Source organism: Falco biarmicus, chromosome 2, assembly GCF_023638135.1.
Source record: "Falco biarmicus isolate bFalBia1 chromosome 2, bFalBia1.pri, whole genome shotgun sequence".
Lineage (NCBI taxonomy): Eukaryota > Metazoa > Chordata > Aves > Falconiformes > Falconidae > Falco > Falco biarmicus.
In genome coordinates, this window is record NC_079289.1 from 81,553,097 (window position 1) to 81,580,132 (window position 27,036).

General features: G+C 37.7%; 1 protein-coding gene across 18 annotated transcripts in view; it reads right to left on the reverse strand.

Annotated features, from left to right (window-relative positions):
- The window catches only part of KDM6A (lysine demethylase 6A), a 162,778-nt gene that overhangs the window by 126,001 nt on the left and 9,741 nt on the right, over positions 1-27,036 (reverse strand). For all 18 annotated transcript variants that reach the window (XR_008820382.1, XR_008820381.1, XM_056329686.1 and 15 more), the window contains exon 3: positions 596-704. Coding sequence is in view for 16 of the 18 variants with exons in the window: in XM_056329686.1 (XP_056185661.1) it covers positions 596-704 (109 nt within the window). In the remaining 2 variants the exon portion in view is untranslated. The remainder of the gene's footprint in view (positions 1-595; positions 705-27,036) is intronic.

A 27,036-nucleotide genomic window follows, 5' to 3' on the forward strand; every position in this document is an offset into this window, starting at 1 on the left:
TTTCAAAGACTGATGAAGCAGAAACCTAAAGGAACCCACCCCCACCTGCCAAACCCCTACATCCATTCTTCCACTCAGTATTTAAAACAGAACCTGAAACACTTAAAGTGCAGATTTTTCCTTCTGAATTAACACTTGCAGCCTAGCCTTACCTGTTGAGATTGTGGACATACTGAAAGTACTAAGACTGGTTCTCATCCTACGCACCTATGTGTCCCACCCCCCATAAGAAACCTTCAGATGCATGGGTTCAACTGCTCGTACAGTCATGTAATAATGAATCAGAAACATTAAGTAGGCAGGGTGGTACTGCTGTATGAACTAATGAAACTTCATACACACACCTGAACCGGTAGTATTTTGGTTTGGGTTCTTTTCACAAAAAGAAGAAAAAAAAGAAAGAAAAAAGAAAATAACAACAACAAGCAGTTAGAACTGTTTTTGTAAAGACATCAACAGTCTTATTGTGTTACGGGCTTTGAAATATAGTATAAACCAAGAAAACTGAGTTACTCAAATGTTTTTCACACTATTGTCACCTACATCAAACGCCACTCCCCCAACAACATTTACCAGAAGTACTAAAAAACCTTACCTTTTGGATAATCTTCCAATAAGAGGTTGAAGTGACCTAACTGACAAAAGAAATCGGACTCGACCTTTCCTTCAGCTTTCAAAATTAGCGATTCATAGCAGCGAACAGCCTGGGAAAAAGAAATACAAGGTTTTCAAAATTCTGTATTTAACTACAGCAAATAATACATTTTCTGTAAATTTTCTGAGGAATAACAAAGCTTCTTATTAGTCTGTAAGGTAAGAAGTCTGCAAACACTCTCAATAACATCATGAGCATTACTTTTCAAAGAAGAAATGTAGTGTTTAAAACAACGTATTTGGAAGTTCACTGATTCTAATGCAAATTGACAGCAAATTACCAACAAAAGTTTCCTCTGGTTTATTTGTGGACTCCAGAAACATCTGACTTCCCAAACACAGAACAAACTTCTAACATACACGACGACTTTTAATTTAAAAATCAATTAAATGCAAAAGGATTTATTTTATTTATTCTTTCCAATATGCAAGAAAGAAACCTGTGATTTTACTCTCATTCTGTGTTTGTTCTTTCTGAAAGATTCACATTTCATTCTACCAGTTCATTCATTACTTTTTGGTAAACTGAAGAATACACTAACTCAGCATGGTTGCTGAGGTGATTTATGTACCTTAGCATGGATTTCACAAGAGCTGATTCTTTTCACATAGAACTATCATGTCATGAAATGCAGTTTACTACCTTCTACTTACTACACAGTTGCTGTAGACTAAGTAAAGCTAAAGTCAGAAACATGAACCCAATTAGAAAAGAATTTTACTTTTCTCAAAGTTGCCCTAGAAGTTTATAAGTGGCACACGCAATCAAAGTATGTTCTGCACTGCAAACACGTATTTTTAATAAACTGAACTGATATGCCTTCTATTCATCATAATGGTCATGTTCTTTAACCTATTATTCTTACCTCATGACCCTATTTACACTTTGGGAATGAGTGAATAAATAAATAAACAGAATTGCTTTCCCAAGTTTCTGAACTTCCAGTTTCTTATTTTGAACACACTAGCCATTAAAATTAAAGTAGCTGAATGAACTTAAATGGGAGGGAACATCCTTTGCATCAGCAGAAGACTTCACAGTTCTCAAAAGCTTGACAGACTCCCAATGAATTCTAATTCCATCCAGTTAATCCGTGAGTTTCACCAACTCACAGTTTGACTGTTTCAAATTTGGTTGCAATTATTAACTGTTTGGTTTTAGTATGTTACAGTAATCAAAGACCTTAATACTTAATTTAAAATTATAAGCTTTGTTAAGTCATTTTATTAAAACTGGAAATTCAAAAGGGGGAAAAAAATACCAATCTATCCTGTAACACTCAAGTCAAAATGTACAGTTGTATTAATCGTTGAAATGAGAAATGCCAACAAACAAAATGAGGAAATATAAAGAAATAGGTAAAACACACCTGTGGAGACTCCAAATTACTGATCTAATATGTATTTTAATTTGCCATTTTTACCCTGCTATGCCTGTTTTAAATCATTTTTCTAAGTGGTAAGCCATAATAAGATAGGCCTTGTACTCAATGGACACAAAGCCACGTATGTGACCAGATAAGTGGGTCTCTGTATCCCAAGCTCAAGATGTATAACATAACACTTTCATCTACTTTAAAGTCCAGAATAGCCTTATTTTAAGGCTGTTTTCAGAAACAAAGTTCTGATGGATAAATACAAAGCTATGCTGCTGCAAAACTGCAGCAAAATGGGTAACAACTATATTCAAAATCTATTAGGTGTATGTATGGTATTAAAATGATTTAATAAAGCTGTTTAAATTACGTATTTCAAACCATAGCTATTTGGCCATATTCTGAAGATATTAAATTGGGATGTGTATTCACTTCTACATCAAAGAGCTGCTGCAGAATTTTTCATTCATGCCCTAAGTTTTGCATTAGCAAACTGCACTGGAAGGTCTGGAATTCTGTTGACAGTTAATCAAAGCCACTATTCCTTTTATTTTATTCCCAGCACTATGAACACCTCAGAGTCAGCCAACTCTTCAATCTAAAGAATATGATCCCTGGAACCAGAAACAAAGCACCCAAGTCCAAAGTCAATTTCCTAAAATTACTATATTGTCTATGAACCAATTCTCAACATTCAGGCTTATCAGCTGAACCTATTCACATCTGCAAGTATTCTAATACAGAACCTTGGTTTTTACGCCTTGCTGCTTCTCCCTATGTTTTGGTTTCATCTCTCGATTTGTACATATCGTAACACAGTTCTTGCTCATGCCTCTAATATTACTGTCACAGATTAATTTGCAGATAGGCCTCCCATTTTTTGATGATACACAATACCTGCTGCAGCTGCAGAAGAGAATATTCACGCTATGACATTTTCTTAAGTTACTATTTTGTATTCTACAAGTCAGTCACTGTTCAGAGCATATAGAAATTGCTACCACCACAGGTAGTTCCCAAAAACTGTTAAAGAGGAAGTTATTTCCTAAATTAGATGGGTCAGGTATTTAAAAAGGAACTTGATTTTATGAGCAAATGTAACAGGATTTTTTATACAGATGTTCAAGGAAATTCTAAATCACATGCACTTAAACAACTAAGCATCCAAAGACCCTTAACACTTCCGCAGCCCCTTTTTAAGTAAATCCTCATTACGAGATGTTATCACAATTATCAGAAGCATCACATATAGTAGGGAAACAAAAAGCTGTGCCCAGGTCTTTCACCCAACTCCGATCAACTCTCAACAAGGCAGATTTTCCCTTTGCCTCAGAACACCCTTTGAAGATATCACTAAGCCATATCACTAAACACCAGCACAAGGCAAGGCACAGGACACCAGAGGCGCAAAACAGAACTTCCCCTAACTTAAGTTACAGTTAACTGTTACTGTAAAAGCAATTCAACTACACCATTACATACACCCTCCCAGCTGATCTCTAACCTATTTGCAACAGTATCAGGAAAACACTTACCTTTATGCAAACTTAAATTCTGAAGATTGTTCCGTAAGAATTACAAAAATTCTTCTAGCACATTTTAATAAAGTGAAACAGCAACTAAAAGCAAGCTTTACCTCCTTGGCAGGACCACCAAGGTCAACCTCCAACTCTCTGGAGGATGAGCAGACTGGTCACCACGTGTCTCTTTGCTCTTCCTAGTAGCCAGAGCAGATTCATCTAGACAAACTAATTTATCCAGCTTTGGTTTTGGTCAAGAAACTCTTTTTCCTATCAAACCCCTTTAGAATGGTACAAGTATTTTTCTGCATAGATAAGAATTTGTCTCTGGAGTTGAATGAATGGATGGAAAGCATTTTGAAGAGGGAGGTTGCAACTACACATATGTGTATATGGTTTGTTTGAAGGAATAATCAAAAGATCTCATTTCAGTGGGTCTGTAACTTCAAAGGCCATCTATGGTACCACTTGTGCAACTTATTTAAATCATCCTGAGACACTAAGGATTCTGAGGAAGTTAAAAATCCTCAGGTTTTTAAGTATTGCTATTTCTCCACATTGCATGGATTTCTAAGTGCACTCAATGGAGTCAGCCTTGAGGATTACTAGTATTGGCAAATTAACAAGAAAGAGAAAGAACCTTAAACCGAAAGGAAGATTGCTACACAACATTGTACGCTTCCTTCTCTTTGTTCAAGGCTGCATGAAGATAAAAGGGAAACCTTAAGAATTCAGGAACCTGGCAAAATAATCACCCGCAGCTGCTTTGCTGTGTGACAACCAGAGCAGAAGCAGGGAACAAATACAGGAATGGCTGCAGGAAGAGAAGCTGGTTTATGTGATTTTAAAAAAAACAAACAAACAAACATACAAACAAAACCAACCACCACCAAAACAAAACAAAAAACACAAACACCCAAACAAACCCCAAAATTAATATTGTTTGCCACCTGTCTGATTAAAAGCAAACTGAATTAATACACTTGTCAACACTTCTGACATGACAATTACAAACCCTCTCTTATCATCGTAGTTCGGGTCTGGGGGCTTTCTGCTTTCACAAATTCAATCACCAATTCTTTGGACATGTTTAAATACAATACAGTGAAGAAGAAAAAGGCATAATGTATTTGTCAACCTGGAAAACGTTAGCAAATCATTTGTATGTGTTCACAAAATGAAAAAATAATTCCATTATCATCTTCAAAATGCACTACCAAATCCCTGTATGATCACTATTTATTATTCCAAAGGGAAAGGAATTGGGATATTTATTCCTGCTGTTGTGGGAAGAAATTTCCCCCTTACCCATTCTCCCTGAGAAAAAACCTGAACTAAACAAGAACAACCATATAAAGCAAACATCAGTTTTGGCTACTATTAACATGATGCCTTTTTATGAAAACAAGATCCTAGAGTTGGGAATATACACTACAACCAAAAAAACCAATTCAAACTAAACCAAAGAGATAAAACCAGAATACTAAATATTGTATATGGAAATCAGTGATACATATTACAGTCTACTTCATAGAGGAGAAAGAAGAACAATGTTGGTTTTACTTCAACTAATATGAAGAAAAGAACTTTACCGTGATTATCCCTGGTTGTAATTATTTGTATTTTACAGCACAAATTCAAATTACTGTTTAGACAACTGAGCTCAAAAGAAAAAAACAATACAGCTTTTTTGAACAGTTTCTAAATATGATGATGTAATTGTGTCCTTTCTTACTTACAAACAAGAATGATTGACTAAGATGAAAGCAGCAGGACTAAATGGCCAAACATGACAAAATTTTATTAATTCTTTAATATAGTAATGACATGAAAATGGAAGAGTGCACTGAATCAGCAAAATTTTACTTAAGACATAGAAAAAACACTGACAACTACAGAAAACAAAGAAAACCTAGCAATATACATTGTTAGCATGGCAACAGCTGGGCAGTAATGTGCAGTGAAATAAGTTAATTTATTACCCAGTAAAATTCAAATAACTATTCAAGGAAAAGACAGTGTTTTAATGCGGACAATACAGTGTAAAATGACAAATTCAAAGCCTCAATATGTTCCTAGAACCTTAAAGTTCACAACAGAAAACACTATTGTATATGTAGACAAGCCTTCCATCAGGAAAGGGGGAGGAACAAACAAATAGTTCCTGCTTCTTTTTTTCTTGTTTATCTAGAAAGCAATAACCTGAATGGATGGGCTTTGCAAGCACATAATGAGAACTGGAAACATGAAAAAAAAAAAAAATCATGTGAAAAAATCTGAAAAGAGAGCCATCAGTGGACTTGTCACAAATTAAATATAGTACACTAATGCCTAGAAGTGAAACGCTCATTAGTTCTTAAGGAATACTTTACCCCTTCTGGAAAACAAAGTCATTATGCAGACAGTGCTGGACACTCAAGTGATTATCACACTATCTACTACCAGTCAGAGGGATATCCACAGACCAGAAAAGCAGAAGCTTGTGTATATGCTAGGCTCATTCTCCCCACCTCAGTATCAAAAGAGGATGTTCTGAAAGGCTTCTCTTCCATTCCTTTCTCCATACCACAATTCACCAAAATGCACGTGTGATTTTCTAATAACAATGAGAACAACCACCATCCTGAGAACTTCCTGATTCAATTTTAGCTCCAGCTCTGCAACAACAGAAGCGTGAACAAAGCTCGCTTCAGCTAAGCAAGGAGAAAAAACCCAACAAAGTCTGAACCCTTCAGAAGTTAAACTATCCGCCACCAATTCATGACTGGCTGAATAAGCACCGTCACCTGGGCTGTAGATAACTTAAAAGAACATCTCATTTACTTCTGCAGAGAAAAGCATACAATTCATGTTTGATTAAAGATAACCTATATTAATTCAGCAGACCCTCCACTGAAGGGTCTCATTATGTGTGGATGACACAATATTCTTCCTTTACTTTCCTGCTCAGTATCAATTCCCACTACAGCTTTCACAGCTTCTTTGTACTCTCTCTTTGTGAAGCTCATACTGTGTTATAAAATTTCTCTTCTGACTTAGCACAAGTTTACTGTCCTTGTATTTAAATATATGGACTATATTATACAAAAGGCTCAGTAACAGTGTTAGAAGTACAGCGTGCTGGACACAAAACATGCTCATTCCCCCAAAAGACTTAGGCCTCAAGAAGGAAAAACATGAACTGGGCTCTTCGGTAACTTTGTCATTGCAAAATTTCTATGGTATATATCAGAATGTCAGGAAGTAACTCTCATCTGCTAATAATGTTTAAGTTCAAAAGTTCTTACCATTTCAGGGACAATAAATAGTATAGAATAGTGGAAATCCTCCTCATGCATTTCTCAAGAAACATATGATCAATTTTGGCAAATTTATTTCCTATCATTATTACATCATGAAACAGGACACAAGAATGAACAGTGCAAGCGATGAAGAAGAAAAGCAGTTGTGCATGTTAGTTTACATGCATAGCTTGACAGCAACAATTAAGTTTCTTTAAAAGCCACTACTGTAGTCTAGGGCTGATCTAAACATAGGCAACACTTGGAAAAAAAAAGTATTTCTTACATCTTCAGTATAACCTGGAAGAAGAAAAGAGGAAATGAAATAGTAAACAGAAGTAAGCTCAAGGTTTCTAAATTTACATGTGAAAACACGATAACTAATTGAAAGGTGAACAGCACAAACCAAAAATGTTCTAAAGACTGGAGTAAAAGAAGCACACTATCACCATAAGAAAACAAACAATTTAAAAAAATAATTACAATTTAGAAACCTACTGTGGAGAATTAGTATCAACAAAACAAATGTTGCAATCAGACTGAGAATAGGAGACACTAGTAACTTAGAAATAATTCTTCCTGAAGCCAATTATCACTCAAAAAGGAGGGATACTGCTTCATAAAAAGCAAAGAACTGCAGAACAGAATACAAAATAGAATATATGCAAATCAATCATAAATAGAGAAAAGTGACAAAAAGCGGAGGGGGGAAAAAACCAACAACTTGTTACCACTGAATAAAGAACACTTATTATCAACTGTAAGACATTCTTTACAAGTGTTTTCCGTCAGACAGATGTAAACTCAATAGTGTAGGCTTCTCAAAGAAAAATACAGGAAGCTTTAGTCGCTTTCAGCAGTGTCCATAACAAATTGCATTTCAATGAAAAATTTGATGACTGGAGTTAACATAGTCAATCAGTCTGCATTAATTCAGAGCTCACGTTTAGGATGCACCCCTTTCCCACCCCTACGCCCTATTACTTCTTTTCAATACACTACGATATACTTACAAAGACAGATGTGTATGTATGTACAGACACACCTACATTATACAGGAAATTAGAACAAATTCTAAAGTATCAGCAAACAAAACACTCTCTATTCTGTCCCTGAAAACATTTCATAATCAGAAGACTCAGGAGATAATGACAAAGTTTGCATGGAATTTCATCATTCCAAATAGTGCCATTCTTTTTAAAAAAAAACATTTTTTTTTAAAGTAGTAGATTTTTCATAAGCAATTGCAATGGCCAATCTTCATCTGCAAACATAGGAACTTTTTTCATTATTTTTACCATAACAATTTTATTTCAAGTAGAACTGCAACACCTTAATTTAGCACTTGCTCTCGAGCTAATGAATACTTCACCACACACTAAAATCTAAGACTACTAAATCTGGTTTTATTCTAGTGATTCTTAACTATACCAACACAGAATGTCACAACTGAGGTGCAAAGCATTTCACACTTTCAGAACATTTAGACAGTCAACTTTGATAGATGAACTCAACTTCTTTGAAAATGTTAAACCAGTTGTATCTAGGAGGCTACATATTTTCATATGGAATTTAGTAAGATGCTGTACATCAAATAAATAGCTGTTTTCAGTTTCATTGGGTAAATAACTTTGGAAATACTCATAAAATCAACACAAGGGGAAAAAAAGACCAATTAAAGCCAGACTCTGAATTAACAGCTGCCTGTTTTACCCAAGACAAAACCCCAAAGTTTAAATCTGAATAACAATTATTTATGCAAATATCTCCTGATCCGGACACATCTTTGGAAATATAACACTATCATCTACCAAGCATAAAGATGACAACAAAGCAATGAATAAATTGTAATGAATAAAGTTTTTAAAAAAGTATTAAACAGAGAACAATGTACATATATATACACAAGAAATATGTACAAAGACTGACCAACAAATATATATTTATGAAAATGCTTCATTTCAGACTACATTGAATGATTTTCTGTGCTGTTGTTTGAATACAGTGACACAGAAGAGCAACTATGATAAACTATTTAAAAACTACCACCACTTGCTCTGCTAAACCTGCACAGTCTAAACTTCAGTTCCAAAAGGCTTCAAGCACCAGAGGCGGCCAGTTTTCAGAAATAAATGTCACTGGTAGCTTAGTCTGAAAACATACGGAAAAGAAGATTTATTTTAGAAGAACAGAGATGAAAATGTGTCAGGAGCTGTTTATGAAGAAGGTGTAAAAACTAATGCTAATAGGGTGGGAAGTACAGAGTTTTCAGCACTGCAGGAGATGTAAAATCGGTAATGGCACATCAAGACACAAAGGATAAACCCCACACATCTAAATGGAAGGAACCTGGTTTCAAATACTGAAATACCATTATTTCAAAGAGTCTCAGAATGCTGGTACTTCTAAAGTTAGTGCAGCCAGTACACCAGGGAGGGTGCCCCACAAAGATTTTTTTATCCCATCACCGAAATCACGTACAGGTACAACTCCACATATTATTTTTCCACTGTCATTCATATATACTCCTCTTGAGGCTGCTTAATTATGCTTAGACAATAAGGATGCTGCTCACATATAGAAGTGAGAAACACTGGAATATAACTAAATACACATGAAAACCGGCTTACATAGAAAAATGTTTTGGAGAAGAAATTTATGCCCAGTAAACACCCTGAAAAGTGCCACAATAATTCCCGTCAAGCTCTGTAGCTCTTCTCTGTTAATGTCTGCAAACACCCAGCCTTATCCCTCGCCTTTCCCACCTCATTTGGCAGTCTGACTGGTAAAAAATTGCAATGAGGAAATAAAAGAGGAATACAGTCCTCCGGATACAGTCACCCAACTAATGATCAGTATCGTTTCTGAAGAGAACAGCTACTGTATCTTATACGAGGAAAGAAGTAACGTCTACTTGTGCTATGTAGCAATAACAGGTGTGGGGGGTACATTCATGCAGACTTCAGAATTGGTATTCATGCACTATAAAGTGCAAGTCGGAATTATTTTAGCTACTAGTGCGTATTTTCATCATAATATGCACTAAAGACCAAGTAAAATGACAACACACTCAAACATTGCTCAGGAACTGGCCAACGGAATCTTCTCATAGTAAAACTTGACACTGAATTTCCACAGACCATACATCATGAAGACTCCTGTAGCTGCGAGGTAAATAGCTATGCAGGTTGTCAACACAAACTGTTTTCATTAACATTCCCCTTGAGCTGGACAGAAGACTCCTTCTTGAATAATGTTTCCCAAGCCCTCTCAAAATTTGACATCCGATATAGATATGGACTTTAACAAATACCGAGTGGAAAAACATGCATATATCAAGCTTAACACCAAGTCTCCACGTACCTCTACGTACTACTCATACACCCTCAGGGGTATTACTGAGCTAGAAAACAGAACCTGCTTCAAAGGACAGAGCTCCTGGTAAGTACAGCAGGTCAAAACCCAATTCTAATATTGGGGGTGGGGAATAGACAAAAAAAAAAAAAAAAAAAAAAAAAAAAAAAAAATTAAAAACATCTAATAAGGATATTCATCTAGGATATGAAAGACCAGGATTCAGAGCTTTGCCTAATTTGAAACAAAGATTTAAATTTGGGCTTTCCATATTCATAGTATGTGTCTTGAATACCAGATTCTCAAGACAACCTCACTTTTAAGCCAAAAGTCACCACAATGACTCACAGCAGAATAGAGACAGAACAACAGAGACTAAGCTTCCACCTATATGTGCAGAAGTCAGTTCCACCTATTCTTTCCCCACCCACAACTACAGAATGACCCTGTGTAGATAAGGGTGATTTTGCAATTTCAAATAAACAACTGAATAAAGAAAAATGCAATTCATTAAAGGAAGGTACTGAGGAGTTTGGGGTCACATCTGTCTTGGTTGAACACTAACAGACATAGCCTGAACTAGAAGTTCTTCTCAATTCCATCATGCTGTTATTCCTTCCAACAGAAGGATTTGCAAATACTTTTTTCTACCATGCCCAGCTGAAAAAGGTACAACATCCCCTTCTGTTGGACCTAACTTTCAGTTACCACATACTCTATTTAATGCACAATACTCCCAACACTTGTGGACAAGAAGCCACCAATTAAAACCATACATTGAACAATGCTCAATAACATGGGCTTCTACAACCAGCCACACCTAACTCCTTAATATGTAACTTATTTTAAAATTAATAATAATAAAGTAGTAATAGGTTTCAATTTTAACAGCATAGATTAAAAGTTATGAAATAACTGAAAATCCAAAAATAGCATTCTCATCTTCAAACCATGATTAACTATAGTTTATGTTTATCACAAACCAGCTCAGAAATCGGTCACTACGCTTTAGGAAAAGCGACACGCATCCCCAACAGACCTATGCCCAAAGGTCAATCCTCTAAACCAGCTAAACTTCTCAGATTTAAAAAAAAAAAAAAAAAGGGGGGAGGGGGGGCAAAGCTTACACACAATTCGCTAACTTCACACTGTTGACATTCGCTTGTCCCAAACCTCACAGAAAATAGAAAATGGCCATTTATTTCTTTTACAAAATGTCTATTTGTAGACTAAAAATGAAAAATTGCACAATCTAAGAGGAATTCCACTGTACAGAACCCAAATCTTTAACCTGGCATTTATCTTGTGTTGCACCTATACTACCTTTCACAGTAGTGACCAAATCAGTGTCCTTATCACTAAAAATTCCTTCCAGAGAGAAATTCAAAAATCTTTGAACAATCAAACTGTTAGAAAGCATTTTACAAGTCTACTGAGGTGCAAACTCCATCACCAGAGATTCAAAATGGGACAAAGCATTCCAAAAGAACAGATGCGCAATATGACATTTAACATCAGGAAGTTCAAAGGCTATTGGCACCATTCATAAACTAGCATGTGTATGTGATTCATACACCAAGTAGCTTTGAAGATCTCCTTATGATGGATTACTGTAGGGTTTGCATTTAAAATGAAACAATAGCAGAAATAACTGAATGATATACATTTCAGACGTTTGTGGAGGAGCTTTTATTTTTGATGAACATGCTGTACTCCGCAGGATTTCCTCCACAGAAGAAGAGGTATTTTGGTAAGTTAATTGTCTGACTCTTAAAACTGATGCTGCTATGACTCAGGCCTTTAGGTGAAGGACCAATTCCTACATTGTTTACAGCAGCAGATAACATCAATTTCAAGTATACATTAATGCAAAATCTCAGAAGGACCTTCAGCAGTTTTTACAGGCAATATAGTTTCCAAAACACAACCAAGTTGAGGCTGCAGAAATGCACATAGTGACTCAGGGCATGAAGTCACTCAAGAGTTTTTAATTAAAAAGACAGTTCCTTAACACTAAGAAGTTGACTGTCTTCCTTTTTAAAGTTTTGGATGAATGGGACATACCCATATCTCCCACTTCACTGTCACTAACATAAATCTGTCTCCATTTAAAGGTTACATTCACCTTCAAATCACTCAATGGCTCGATCACAGATCTTTAAACTGCCAGAAAACACCACTGTGAGAACTGCAGTCAACAAGGCCATTTGGCAATGCAACAAAAGCTTATTGCCACAGAAGACTGGATTTTTTCAAATACTCATCCTGAAGAGTAGAAAAAGTATGTCATCAACACAAGGTATGTGGAAAGATGCACACACTTTCACATTCACCTTCATTAATGTACACAAAAACCTCACCAAACACTGCAGAAAAATCCCTGTCAAAACAGTATGTCACCATGAACAAGCAATTCCTCTAGAGAAGAAACAAGGAAAACAGCAAAACAAAACAAAAATCTATGAACCAAGCACAACAGAGTCAGATACTGAATAAAGTTCTAAAAAACACATTGGTCACAACCACAGAAGCAGCAAATAAAAGCTCAGACAGGATAAAGGAGCGAGCCAGAAGGAACGCACAAGTGAGATGAAACCTTTGTCAGCCAGGAATGGCAGAGACGGAAAGTGGACAGATCACAATTTACTCAAGCCCTGAACAACAGCACCATCTTCATTGCGTTATCATTCCATCCCTACTCCATCTGGCAGCACAACAGCTTCCCCATTATTACTCACCCAATACATAGCATCTCCACATAATAATCACTTCAATCATGCCAGTCTCTCACAGAACAAATGATTAGCCCTCTGTAGAGAATGTTTGGGGAGGATGAAAAAATACAAAGGTGAAAGAGTTTAAGAATATTTAAAAATTTATAAAATTTAAATTAAATACATTTTCAAGCAATCACAAAAGGCAAAGGGTAGCATGCAAGTCAGTCCCAAGTGTAAATTTTTTAATCCCTTTTAGTCAACTGTAGCACAAAAGGTTAATTTCTCATAGCTTTCTGCAGTAAGAGATTTATTTTTATCCAAGTAAAACAAACCCCATCATTCTGGATGGACCACCTGTGGCCTGTCCTGTGCAAGCAAAGGAGGTGTGTAAGCTTTATGCTTAAGCTTGGAATGGTGAATAACACTTGCAGTACAAGAGAGATTATTTACTTTGTCTTCAGGCCACAGATGGAGAAGCAGCACCTCATGAAGTGCGCGTGGCTTACAGGGAAAACCTTCTACCTACCAAGGTCTGTGCTGCTGTTCAGCGCATGGAAAGGCTGCAACCGCTTTCAACTTCTTGGCCAATTACACCAAATAGCTACAGGAGAATAAGCTCCCCCAGCCAGCACTGACTGGGCAGGGAGGGCAGCAGACATGGGGGTTTCCCCTCTCCTCTGTTGTTCCTTCCTCTCCACATGCTGAGCAGGTGGAAGAGCTCCTTAAGAGGAGTCTTTGACAGCTGAAGACAGGAAGCCCAGCCCTGCAAAAAAGGCAGAACCAGGAGGCATGCAAGTAAGCCAAGGAGATGACAAGGAGTTCTAGAATGAGAGCAGAGATGGTGGAAAGCACGTTTGAAGAAAGTGTTACAAGTTGTAGGCATAAAATTTAGATTTTGTTTATTAGTCTGCTTGCAGGCTCGTACAACAAACCACACAGACGTGACTCTTAATTTATGCTAACAAAAAAAGATAGTACACTGAAAATATGTTTGGAACTTTTTTTGCTGTGGGATAAACCTGAGAAACTTAAAGTCTCTGCGGAATATTAAAATCAAGTTTGCAGTTCTTATTCATTTTATTTCCCTGCCTCTCCAGATATAAAGACTTGGCTCCTAATTTTCTGCTCAACCCTCTCATACCCCAGGCAGACTAAAAGGAGCAGAATCTCAGATCCATTCTCCTCACTGTCATAACGCTTAACAGTACAGTTACACTGCACAACTTGCAGTAGGGATAAATAAATTTGTCAAAATTTACTGCTTCTGTGTAGTAATGGAATGAGATTTGAGACTCTGGATCACAGTCTCCTGCACTTGTTTCACATACAGTTCAACGTGCCTTCATTTTTCCTGCAAAAAATGCAGGAAACCAGACCAAGCTCTACCTAAAATCCATTTTCACAGGTGTTTAATAGTGTCCAAACAGCACAAAATTCAACATAATGTTACAGCAGTTCACCTTTTAAGTACACTTATTGGTGGTAGCCTATCATTATCTCTGTAATTTGCAGTGATACGATATTGGCCTTTGGACTGAATTTACAGTATTATTTTAGGTCTGTCAACTATAAATGAGGTGAGAACATTACTACTTGAAAACACACCCACCAGCATGCCACAGATAGGTTTTTCAAAGGAGGCATGTAGCAGTGAAATATTACACAACCATGTAAGATCCTGAACTCTGCAACAGGCTTATTAAAACTACTCAAGAAAACCTCAAGCACATTAATTACTGGATTATGAGGCAACAAACCAAGATGAGTGTATGCTGCCAACATAAGGCAGATGAAAAAAAAAGTATACACAATTCCAGAGTTCAACAGAGGATAATTTTCCAACAGAAAGAAAATAAGATGACCATAAGTCAGACCAACAGTCTAGTGCAGCATCCTGTCTTCATATTTACTTCAACAGCAGATGTACTAAAACAGCAGTAATAAAAGATTAGCACAGCTTTTACATGAATTCACATTCTTGAAAAAGAAGCAAAAGAAAAAGGTTAGCATATTATCTTTCTCCCTGCCCCCCCCCCCCCCCCCCCCCCCCCCCCGCAAACTTCCCCAGGCTGCTGTACTTTAAATTCAGGAACTTCCCGGGCACAGGTGGTGCTGCTGTTTCTAACAGCTCTTAATGCATTTTTCTTCCATTAATCTGCCCCACAACTTTTTAAAACCATGTCCACTAATTTAATATTAAAACATTCAGCAGCGAGCAGTTCCACAGATTAACTGCAAGGAACCATCGTCCGTTTCTTCTGAATTTGCTTCCTGCTAGACTGAGTTGATGCTCCCAAGCTCCAGCAGTAGAAGAGACAGGGAACAACCTGTTCTAAAAGCAGAAATATTAATACCGTCTCAGCAGATTTGATCTACAGCATACTATACAATTTCTCTGTGTTCAGAAAAGATTAGCAAATATATTTAGAAGAGAACAGCAGGGATAAGAGGAAAAAGGAGTTTCTCTTGCAAAAGGAAGTCAAACAGCACAAATTATTTCACTTAGCAAATCAAAAGCTAGTATAACTATTTGCTACAAGTACTGACAGGACAACCACCAGGGAAAGAGCTATTTCAGCCTAACAGTGTTGACAGAAAAACAGATGTGTATAAATTTAGACTGAAAAATAAAAAAGGATTTGAAGAATCAGAAAATTAGGATCTTGCACAGTAATGGAAACAGTAGAGGCAAAAGGGCACTTTTAAAGTGCTCTATCACTTTTAAGATGGCGATTTTCATAAATGTCATGACATTACATGTATATATCTACATCTATGACACAACCACCTGCAACATGAAGGGACAGGCTTCAAAAACAGCTGGAAACTCTCATGTAAACCTATATATTGTTTTGTGTTCTCTTTAAAAGACTGCACAAGATTTCTGAAAGCAATTTCTATCTGAGTGCAACAGACCAATACCAATTACTTACTATAAAGAGCTATATTGTTAAACAAAGGGTTTATGCTCTTGAGGCCCTTCTGAATAAAAGCATTTGGGAAAGTTTGGGTAAAAGATATAAGCAACTTCTTAAGATTTTGAACTACTGCATCCCTACTGTCCAGACAGGAGGCAAACACATTGTCTGCAAGTTGAGAGTCTAAGTACAGACCCAAAACCCACAGGCAGTATTTGGTATCTGGCCCGTTTCAACAACATAAATACATGTGGGATTCAGTGCTTGGATTCTCTCTAGTGAATCTCAATGTTTAATTTTAATTCATGAAGGAATGCAATTTTTAGCAGACATATTTAAGTTACTAAGAACCAAACGTACCTACTGTGGTCTTTCAGATTGTATTTTGGCTTTAATTTCACGAATTCTCTAACAAGGCAAGTACTAACACTGCAGATACGTCAGTATCACCTAACATAACAACTGACAATTTCTATCCTCATACAACTAGCTTTCCTTTACACAAAAGTCACTGCTTTTCAAAACTCACTTGTGAAATAGTTTTCTCCTAAATTTGAAAAGTTTTAATTTAGCAACTACCCAGAAAAGAAGAGAGTAAGAATATTCACAAAGAGTCAGCAGCATTATATGTTCTCTGATAAGCTTCCAAGTGTTACATAGACAACTAAAATGGTTTTGAAGCAAAAAAAAAAAAAAAAAAAAAAAGGTTATGAATAACATGTTGACAAACCATTTAAAGAGGGAATAAACAAACAAAAAGCACCCCACCACCACCTCTCAAACACCAACAGAAATCAGACTGGGTGTCACTTTTTAAATAACGTTCCATGTCTCATGCTTAACCAGCATTGCTACCTGCAGCATAGTGCCAAAAGAACAAACAGCTCTTTTACCTCAAGAGCTATCAATATGCTACAAGAAAAACAGGTGTTCAGGAATCATAGCAGTTACATTACAAAGAGTATTTTAAAAAGTTTTATAATGCTAAGCTACTGTCTAAAAGCTCTCTAAAAGCAGTATGTTCCAAATAATATTTCACAGCGTTTTTTTTCCAAAACAGGTAGTTGTGTGTGTATGTGTCGTCATCCCCCATTCAAATGGGTAGGAATGTGGAATTAGCTTTCTGCTGCACCATTTATCTAGTTGGTAGGCTTCTAACTCAGACTTACTCTTTTTTCCAAAATACATATAAACAACCACTGCCACCTACTATTTTGGAATGTTCTTAGTTCTCTTAAAGCTGATGAATGCCAATCTTTCTCTCCAAGATAGAAATGGTACCAGCAAGATCAGAAGCAAATGACAAAAGAAGAAATAGATCCAGCAAAATGCAGCATTACAGTTGGACTCTGCTGTCATTTTTGTTCAGGACTCAAGAATTAAATAACTCACTTATTACCCATTTTCATCAACCTAAGTCTAAATCTGGCATGGTATTTTAAAATTTGAGAAATGCTATTTTCAGTATTGATGTTCTAATGCTACTGATTTCTTTCACTGTCAAAAAGCTATCATTGTCTACATTTACAGCTGTATTACTATAATGAAAGCTAGAGAGTGATATCAGTATTACTATTTTTGTACAGTTTACCTGAAAATGTAATATACCTTTTAAATAGAGACTGTAGCTTTAGGTTGGTGAAACAGGTTTTCAGAGTGACATGCTAAGTATAAAAACATGAAGTGAAAAGACCTTTGTCAATAAACTTTAACGGTTTGTTAGCAAGTGGAATTTTGTGTGATGCCTTCCAGAAGGCTTAGAGGAACTAAATCATGTCCTGAAAACAGGAAATACATGTAATCACACCTCTGTCCACAAAGATCTGAGAACAGTCACTGGGAAGCAGCTGTTAGCACTCTATGTGCATCAGGGGTAGCTTACTCTACAGTCAAAGTATTAAGCAAAAAAGTATGAATTGTTATGTTAGTAGTGATGCAATGCAGAAAGACTTTCCCTTGAGAAATGGCATAAGCTTGACTGCTAACATGATCAAATGAAAGAACGCTTCTATGCCTTAAGAAAACCACATTGATTTATTTAGCACTGCCTTGTAGGAGGAGGCAGGAGGAAGGGTCGGGGACACCTAAGCCACTGTGACCATCAGCAGTTGCAAAAGACAAGAATGACACGCATTATCTCAGAGTTGTTGTAGATCATCGGGTATGGGGAAAAAAAATTTTACAAAACAGCAGAGTCTTCCAGGAAAGCAGCCTAAGAACTGAGCCACAGGAATGCCACAGGCAGCTCTTCAGTTACAGACAGTGGCAAATAAGCACATGCACATTATACAGACCTGAAAAGAGGGAGTGTCACTCATGGAAGTCAAAGTTAAAATTATGTCCATATGCACAACGATTTCATTCCCTGGTTTTCGTTTTAGAAGTCTTGCTAGGACTTAGAAGTCCAGAAGGACACAAGATAGCACAGAACAAAGTTCACTGCATAAACCAAAGATTTGTGTTAACATTGAATTTGCAGCGGAGGAGAAGGACAAAATAATCCTTTCTCTTACTACAACAATCCAAGTAGTTGTATTCCTGGGCAACTGCATGTGAGACTGCAAAGCTGTCACCAGCTAAAGGATATGGTGTGATTCTTAAATATCCCTCCCTCCTCCTGGAAACTTACATTTTGAAGGGACTTATAGGTTGTGCATTCACAACCCCCCCAAAAAAACTAGGCTTATACTTCATTCATTTCCAGGACTCATTTAAAACCACTGGCACTCACCTACTCCACAACCTCACAGAACAGATGCAACTGGTCAGTTTGTGACTGACACACAAGTTTGCAGGCGAGGCAAATATTGCATACTGCTCTGCTACAACAGGAGGTTTGCAGTTTAGTGGTACCTCAAGACCAAAAACCAATGCCACTGTAAGGTGTACTTCCTAACTCAAGTTTAGCACTGCAAGCTTTCTCCACCCTGTGATGTCTTTTCCTTCGCCTACTATATAGCCTGATGGAAGCAAAACCTTTCATGTTTCAGAGGCCTCTATTTAAACTGCACAATTAATGAGGACATTTATGTCCTGAATGTGGGCTAATTCCAAAAATCTTGGGAGATCCTCCTTCCACTGGTTATAGTAGTTTTAAACATGTGAAAGAGGGTAAGCATGTAACTTCATGATTTATTTGTGTGGCCCAAGCTACATGTGACCTCCAATCCTACTGCATACCTGGGCTGTACACTCTACACCTTGTTGAGGTACCTCCAGAAACACTATTTGGCTACTTACTCTTTCTTGTGTTAAAAATCTTACCACTACTCACAGTCCACTGTTAGCCATCTTCCCTTTCTTCCCTACTCCCATTCCAGTCGCACACTTTTTTTTTTATTTTTCATTCTAGAAAGTATATGTAAAACTACTTCCAAGGCCTACAGTTGTTACATATGGTCAAGTCTCACAGCACAGTTACATTCAGCTCACTGAAGAAGGCTCTGGGTAACCTTATCTACAAAGCTTTTGTGGTGGTTCACATACATGCTTACAGGGTATGAGGGCCCCCCATTTCATTCCCCAAGAACACAGAATACAACTCACACCTCTTAAGAGCTCAGACACGACACCAGTCAAAAACTGAAGGCTTTTACATACTGCCTGCATAAAAGTAGATGACGCTAAATTAAAGATATTTCCCCACAGATAATGCAGGCTACATGCATAGAAATAGAACATTAAATACTTGCATGATAGTATACAAAAGAAAACTATTGAGGAACCATTGTAAAATGTATGTTATTTATTAAAAAGTGCTATTACCACAATTAATTAGGTTATTTTTGCACACTTATTCCTGTATTAGTTGAAAAGTACAGTAGTAGACTTAAGGAAAGGTAGAGAATGTAACTAGTAATACTGAAAATAAACACTTTGAAACTAATTTTTCTAAAATTAATGAGTGTTTGCCCCCCTCACACACATCCTTTAATATCACTACATGTGAACTTAGGACCAACACCTCACACATCATGACACTTAACGTGATAGGAGGCTAGGTGCATGCAGCATTCAAGATAAACAGCTAAATATAATGCAGGGGGTGGGGTGGAGGGATGGGGGAAACAACAGGAGGGACACGTAAAAAAAATGAATTGGTTAACCTCCTAGAGAGGTTAGGAGGCCAACATTACACAAGCAATGGTGCTTTAAGTGTCTCTAACCAGCCAAAGAAAAGACAATTTATACAGATCTACAGCTTCATACAGAGTAACTGCATGGGCACTTCATGGGCACTCTTCTGCAGCAAATGCCACTTGGCAGTAGAAACTTCACATTTCAGTACAGTTCCATTCCCTGAGCAAGTGCTGTGCAATAGCATCTCCCAAGAGGAGGTATTCTTTCTCCAAACCTAAGGGAACCTTCCTTCAAGTTCTATGTGCAAAGCAAGAGGTCCAACCAAAGGGAAAATCAAAAGCCAAGATTCTGATATATGTGAAGGAAGAAAACCGAATTACAACTCACCTTTACACTAAGAGCCAAAATTATTCAGAAGTAGCAATTTAATTTAATTCCCTTATCTGACTGTGGAAGGACAGGCAGTATCATGATACCTGCCCTGCTCATTTAGTGCCTGTTCTTTAATTTCCAAGCAAGGTGTGAATTCATTCTACTTAAATGAAGTACCAATTTAACAAGCAATATGAAGTTACAAAGAAGTTGCATCATCTTAAGAATGTATCTGTTGTCTAATAATGTTCTCCTACATGCCATCTAAGTAACACTAGTCATTCCTCTTACAATGCAGATTTAATCCACAAAGTATATTGTCCAATGTTTTGTCCAAACCAAGTTAAAAACCAAGGAAAAAACCAGTAGCTTACAATTACAATGTAAACTGATACAGCAGTTGCAACTTGTGATACACCTTTTATTAAGGACAAAAAGCCATGGCTCTAAAAAATGTTTATTTCCTTAAAAGCCATCACTTCAGAATAGTTTTTATCTAGAGAATATTCTGTCCTAACTTGAGTTTAATCCTGTATAACCATGGTACAGTACAACACTACAAGTTTCTCTGGTCAATTCAGTTAACAAATAGCAAGATCACATTGACATGAGCTGTAAATTCCAATACTTGCAATTTAAGGCAGATTGGAATTTTCGATTATTTAGAAAACACAGAAGATACTGAACGTGGAATTAATACAAGCAGTATCACAACAGCACATGAAGGCCCCAGCTACAGACAGCATAGCTGTTTTACAAAAATCAGCTCTACCACATTCAGTCTGCTCATCACTAGGGTAAGAAAATACCATACACCTTGGTTCAACCTTCCAACTAGGGTAACAGTAGGGAGCTCTGATGGGTTTTGATTCTGACATTGCACGTAACAGTGCAATGATGATAACAGAATAACTTCAGCCAGCGTATGCTGTGTAGGGATTGCTGCGGTAGAGAAAATGCCAGCACAGCTATAGGCAGCAGAGACTACTGTCCAGCTGAGAACACAGTGTGAACATAAACACAAAGAGATCTGAATTTGACAGTACACTGGTTCTTAAACCCAGGTACAAATACATACAGGTACTGATTACTACTACTCTTCAGTGGGTTTTTTTTATTATTTAGAAAAGGGAATCACTGGCAAACAAGGTGCTAAGTGAAACAGGAAATCTGCTTCTGAGAACATACCAGTTAATTAATTTCAGCAATGATGACAAAAATCTGGGAAAATTCTCAAATATTGCAGAAAAATCATGACAATTAAGTCACTGGAACAGAAATGTGTTCCTTCTCCTTTCCAGCTGTCTGAAGCCTGACAGATTTTAAGCTAATCGTTAATGAATTGCTTTGAATCAGCTTGTTCCATTTTGGGGTTCTAATTGTGGAAGTGAGAAAGCCCTGAGGAAAAAGTTCTGAAATGACCTGTAGTTGGAACTTATTTTCCTGTTTCAGTCGGTAGACCTGCACTCTGCTTACTCACTCCTCTTGAGGCATAGTTTCCTGGTGTTAGAAAATTCCTACCTATCTGTAGTGAAGAATCTTTAAAATAAGCATTGGAACCAGTGCTGCACTACTAAGGAAGCTTCACTCTAATCTCATTGCTTAAAAAACAAACAAACAAACAAACAAAAAATCAAGAACAAATTTAAATAATCTCTGAATATCAACAAGCTTTCTCCAGAAGATCCCTGCTGCTTGTCTGGACAATCTAAAACACCTTTAATCACTAAATACAGAAACTGAAGCAAAGCAATCAGGCAAAACCCACAGAGAGCTTGGGAGGGCCAGTGGTGGTGCTAGGCCTTCTCAAGCAGCAGAGAAATCCAAAACTGCTCCTAAGTTCCACAGGTGCCACAAGTTTCCTGAACCCTGAGAGCTTCTTGTGCAAAATGAATGCTCTTACCCATTTTCACTTTCCCAGGAAGGTCACTTTCATCTAGAAATCATAGTAAAAAACATCTCTTCCATCATTCTCCGCAACTGAGAAGCAAACACAGGTCTGAAGTGGAGGACATAAACTATTCCATTCTTTCAAACTACCAAGGACTTAGCTTAATTAGCAATTAAAAGTAAGTAGTACAAAAGATTCCTTTCTCACTGGATATAATGGAGTCATCATTGTTCTCAGAGCAAGCTCGAAGTTTGCAACTGGCATTACAGAAAAACATCCTACCATTCAAAAGCAAAAAACAAGCTACCATGGCAGAAAAAAAAAAAATCACCTAATAAAGAAAAATACGACTTAAGGTGAAAATGTTTTTACTGGCAGGGAATAAATAGATTGTAATATTCCAATTCCAGCTTTTTCCTCATACAGTTTGGAACACATCCACATTCCCAGATTAACTGAAGACAATCTTCAAGATTAGGCATCACAGTCCTACGCAACAATCATCTCTCTACCATACGTAATTATCTAAGGAAACCTTACACAACCTTCCACAATTCTTCCAACTGTCCCAAATACATCTGCCTACTCTACAACAGATTTCCATACTACAATACAGCTTTTGCTGTGCTTTCCAGGTTATTTTAACATAAGTCTCCTTTCCAGGTTCCATTCAACTGTTAATACGTTTCTTCAAGTTACTTATACCAAATAACCTTTTTAAAATGTCTTGTACTGAGACTACACATAGAAAAAAATCCCACCAAGACAGCAAAGATGGACAGTGTATAACTAATCCCAGAAAACTGTCAGAACTAATAAATTCTGTAACACATGAACTTGTAAATTAACAGAGCCCTTTTAAGGATGAAAATGAGATCTTACTCTGCTCATTAGCTAACATGGGCTCTGATGGTCCTTAATCTCATGCTTAATCTCATCTTCAGCAACAAAACTGAACTCTGCTATAAGCATAAACACCTCTAAACCCTTCCCAGGGCTACATATGTATGTCTATATATATATAAAAATAAATAACCAGAAGAGGCATTAAAGCCATTTCAACTATGAATTTCCTCCACATAATAACTACAGTTAAGAAAGCCATCCACTACAAAAACTTAACTTGCTAATTAAATTACATATGCTCCTATGCTAAAGGTGTATTTGAGGATTTTCATAAAGATGCCAGAAGCTGGCTCAGACATGCATCTGTCTCACATCATCTAATGCTTAAGAGTTTCGGTTTCATGCACAGTAATTTTTTTATTTCCCCACCTCTTAAGCAAGGAATAGAGGAGCATGTACTGTTCTGATACAAAATTAGCTGAATAATAACTAGGAATTCTTTTTCAGAAATTAAAAAAAGTAAGAGCTATAATCACCCTTTCTTTTCATTTAAGGAACAAATAAACACTCATTTCTTCTTTTTAAAAAAAAACAACCACCAGAACTCTGGTTAAGAACTAAAAAAGACCCTTAAGCCTTATTTGTCGATCTTTTTAACAGATAACACCTGACATCAGATAGTCTTTCAATGAGTTTTGTAGTCTCCCATCTTTGCAAACTTACAATGGTCAAGTGTTAATGAAATCACAAATTCAAAGGCTCTGCCCTTCCAACCATTAAAACCCGAGAGACTAAAAACACTAAGAAAACAATACATTGCTGTGCACCACACCAAAGACTAAGAATGCATAGGTTTTTAAAAACCATGGTACGTATAATCTACCTTCAGTTACTATACTTGTTACATGCCCAGAAGCTCCTTTAAAGTTTACCAATGTACTCAATTTTTATACTTCCTTATTCTTCCCACTATCATTTGACTTTTTCTTTCCTACCAGAGATTGCTTATGACATGGTTTATGATGTCATGAGGGATGTTCTCCATTTTTCTTATCCTTCCACTTTATCTTACACTCTTTCTATACTTTGTTGCATTAAACTATACTGTTACATTCCCTAGATCAGCATCATTCTCCTTTACACATGCTTTCAATTCCATACTTCAAACTACTTCTTGCCTTTTTAACATATCCACCTATATCTTCCATACTTGCTCAGCTTGCTTTATCCTTCAAATCTAAAGGCAGCAAAATACGACTTGAGAACAGACACATGAGTTCTTGGCCTTCACTTTCACCTTGAAGAAAGAGGAGAAGTAGTAGGTTTCTTTACTCTTCTCCTCCCCTCCTTGGAGAGGGTAAGTAGGGAAAAGGGAAGCAGCAGTAAAAGATAAGACATAGATAATACAGCCAAGGCTTCTGTTGAAGGAGCAGTTTCCGCTACCATGCCTTACTTTTATTTTAAAAACGGGAGACAGCAGAGGCACCGTTATATTCAGAACTTAGAGCATTTAACTCTTACTAAGCTTTTTCACACCCTCCACAAACCCTCCTGAATTTTGTTCCTGTTTACCTCATTTTGAAAACCTTTGGAGGCAGGAACCAGCACCATCAAGAACTGAAATGCGACTGTAAGTTAGCAGTAAGTCAGATGGTATCCAAGAACAAGACTGAGGTAGCTGCTGGAAAGAACACATACACTACGATTTCCACTGCCGTGACCTCGGCCATTTTGTCTCCATCACTATGTCACCCACTTAATTCCTTGGTTTCCCACTCTTCTTCACATCTAATCTCCTAATCATCTGTTTTCAACCTTTCCACCACTTCCTTTAACTGAAAATCTCTTCCTTTTATTATAACACTGTATTCTGAAAAACCTTACTAGGAGACTTTCATTTCTCCTCTCCCCCAAATCAAATGGAGGCCTGACTTTCAGCAGGCATGAGTTCAAACATAGTTCATGAAGTATGCAACCTAGATCCCTCAGCATCCTTCATTCATTCAGAGCCATGTCCACAATGACATAAAACAGCTTCATAAAAAAGTATTTCTACAGTACTTGCACATATTCTAGCATTCTCTGCTGCTGCACAGTATGTTCAGATCTGAACCTAAGTCTCCTAGCGGCAGGCTAACTTCACAAAATACTAGGTCTTCCTTCAGGGGGTAATGAAGCTAGGCCACTGCACTCATTCCATCCCTCCTCTCCAAAAAAGAAATATAATCCTGTCAACATCTATTCTACCCCCCACAAGAAAATGAGGGAGCAAACCTTTCTGCTTCAGCAATAGTTTTATAAATATTCCTTACAGAAACAGAATCACACTACGCAGAACCCAGCCTAGCCTCCCAAATCTCTCTCTTCAAGCACCTGTACAGCCTTTGCTGATCCTGCACAATGAACTCTCTTCATGGAATCATAGAATACCAGGTTGGAAGGGACCTCAAGGATCATCTGATGCAATCCTTCTTGGAAAAAGCTTGGTCAAGCAAGGTGGCTAAGCACCCTGTTCAGCTGAATCTTGAAAGTGGCCGACCTTGGGGAATCCACCACTTCCCTCGGGAGATTATTCCGAAGGCTAATTGTTCCGATTGTGAAAATTTTTCCTCATGTCCAATCAGAATCTCCCCAGGAGTAACTTGTACCCATTACCCCTTGTCTTTTCCACGTGACTCCTTGTAAAAAAGGAATATCCATTATCTTTGTAGCCACCCTTTAAATGCCAGAACATGGCGATAGTCTCCCCTAAGCCTTCTATTCGCAAGGCTGCACAAAACCAATTCTCTCAGCCTTTCCTCATGTGGCAGGCTTCCCACTCCTTTGCTCATCTTTGTTGCCCCTCTCTGGACCGCCTCCAGCCTGTACACATCTTTTTTGCACAGTGGGGACCAAAACAGAACATAGTATCCCAGGTGTGACCTGACCGGCACCAAGTAGACTGGGGTAATGACTTCTTTATCTCTGCTGGTGATGCACTTGCTAATGCAACCCTGCATCCTGTTGGCCTTTGCCACAGCAGTTCGCTCATATTAAGCTTGCTGTCCACCAGGTCCTTCTGGTCCCTCTCCACAAAGCTGCTCCCCAGCCACACAGATCCAGCCTACACTAAGTTTTTCCAGGTGCAAGACCTTACATTTGTCTTTGTTGAACTTTGTCAGCCCCCTCTTCCAGCCTATCTAGGTCTTCCTCAGAGTGGCTCTCCCTTCTGAAGTGTCCACTTTCCCACGTGTTTTGGTATCATCAGCAAGCTTCCATCAGGGTACACCTGATCCCATCACCCAGGTCACTTATGAAGATACTAAACAGTGTTGGGCCCAGTATCGACCCCTGCAGGACCCCACTTGTGACAGGTTTCCAGTCTGAAAAGGAGCTAATTTACCACCAGCCTCCAGGTATGGCCTGTCAGCCAATTCCCCATCCACCACACAGAGCACGTGTCTAGACTGTAACACATCAAGTTTCTCTAGGAAGAGGGTGGGAAACCGCACCAAAAGTCTGGGAGAAATCCAGGCAGACAATGTCCACCTCCCACCCCACATCATCTGAGCAAGTTACTTTGTTGTAGAAGGCAATCAGATTTGCCAGGCACAATTTGCCTTTGCTGAATCCACGCAGGCTTTTCCTAATCATGTGCCTCATTCGACTTGCAATAGCCCCCAGGAGTGTTCATTCCAAAACACTCCCAGGGACTGAAGAATGATGAGCCTAGAATTTCCTGAATCCTCCTTTAAGCCCTGCTTGTAGACAGGGGTTCCATTAGCCTTCTTTCTGGGACATTCCCTGATCTTGACCATTTCTCAAAGATTATGGTGAGTAGGCTCTCAACAATGTCAGCCAGCTCTCTTCAACACCCTCAGGTGGATGATGTCAAGGCCCATCGATTTGTAGGGGTCAAGCTCCTGTAACAGTTCACAGATCAACTCTTCCTTCACTGATGGTGGGTCTGTGTTTGCATCAACCTGGATTTTTGTTCTTAAGGCCAGGGGTAAAGACAGAGGTAAAGAAAGTCGTGAGAACTTCTGCC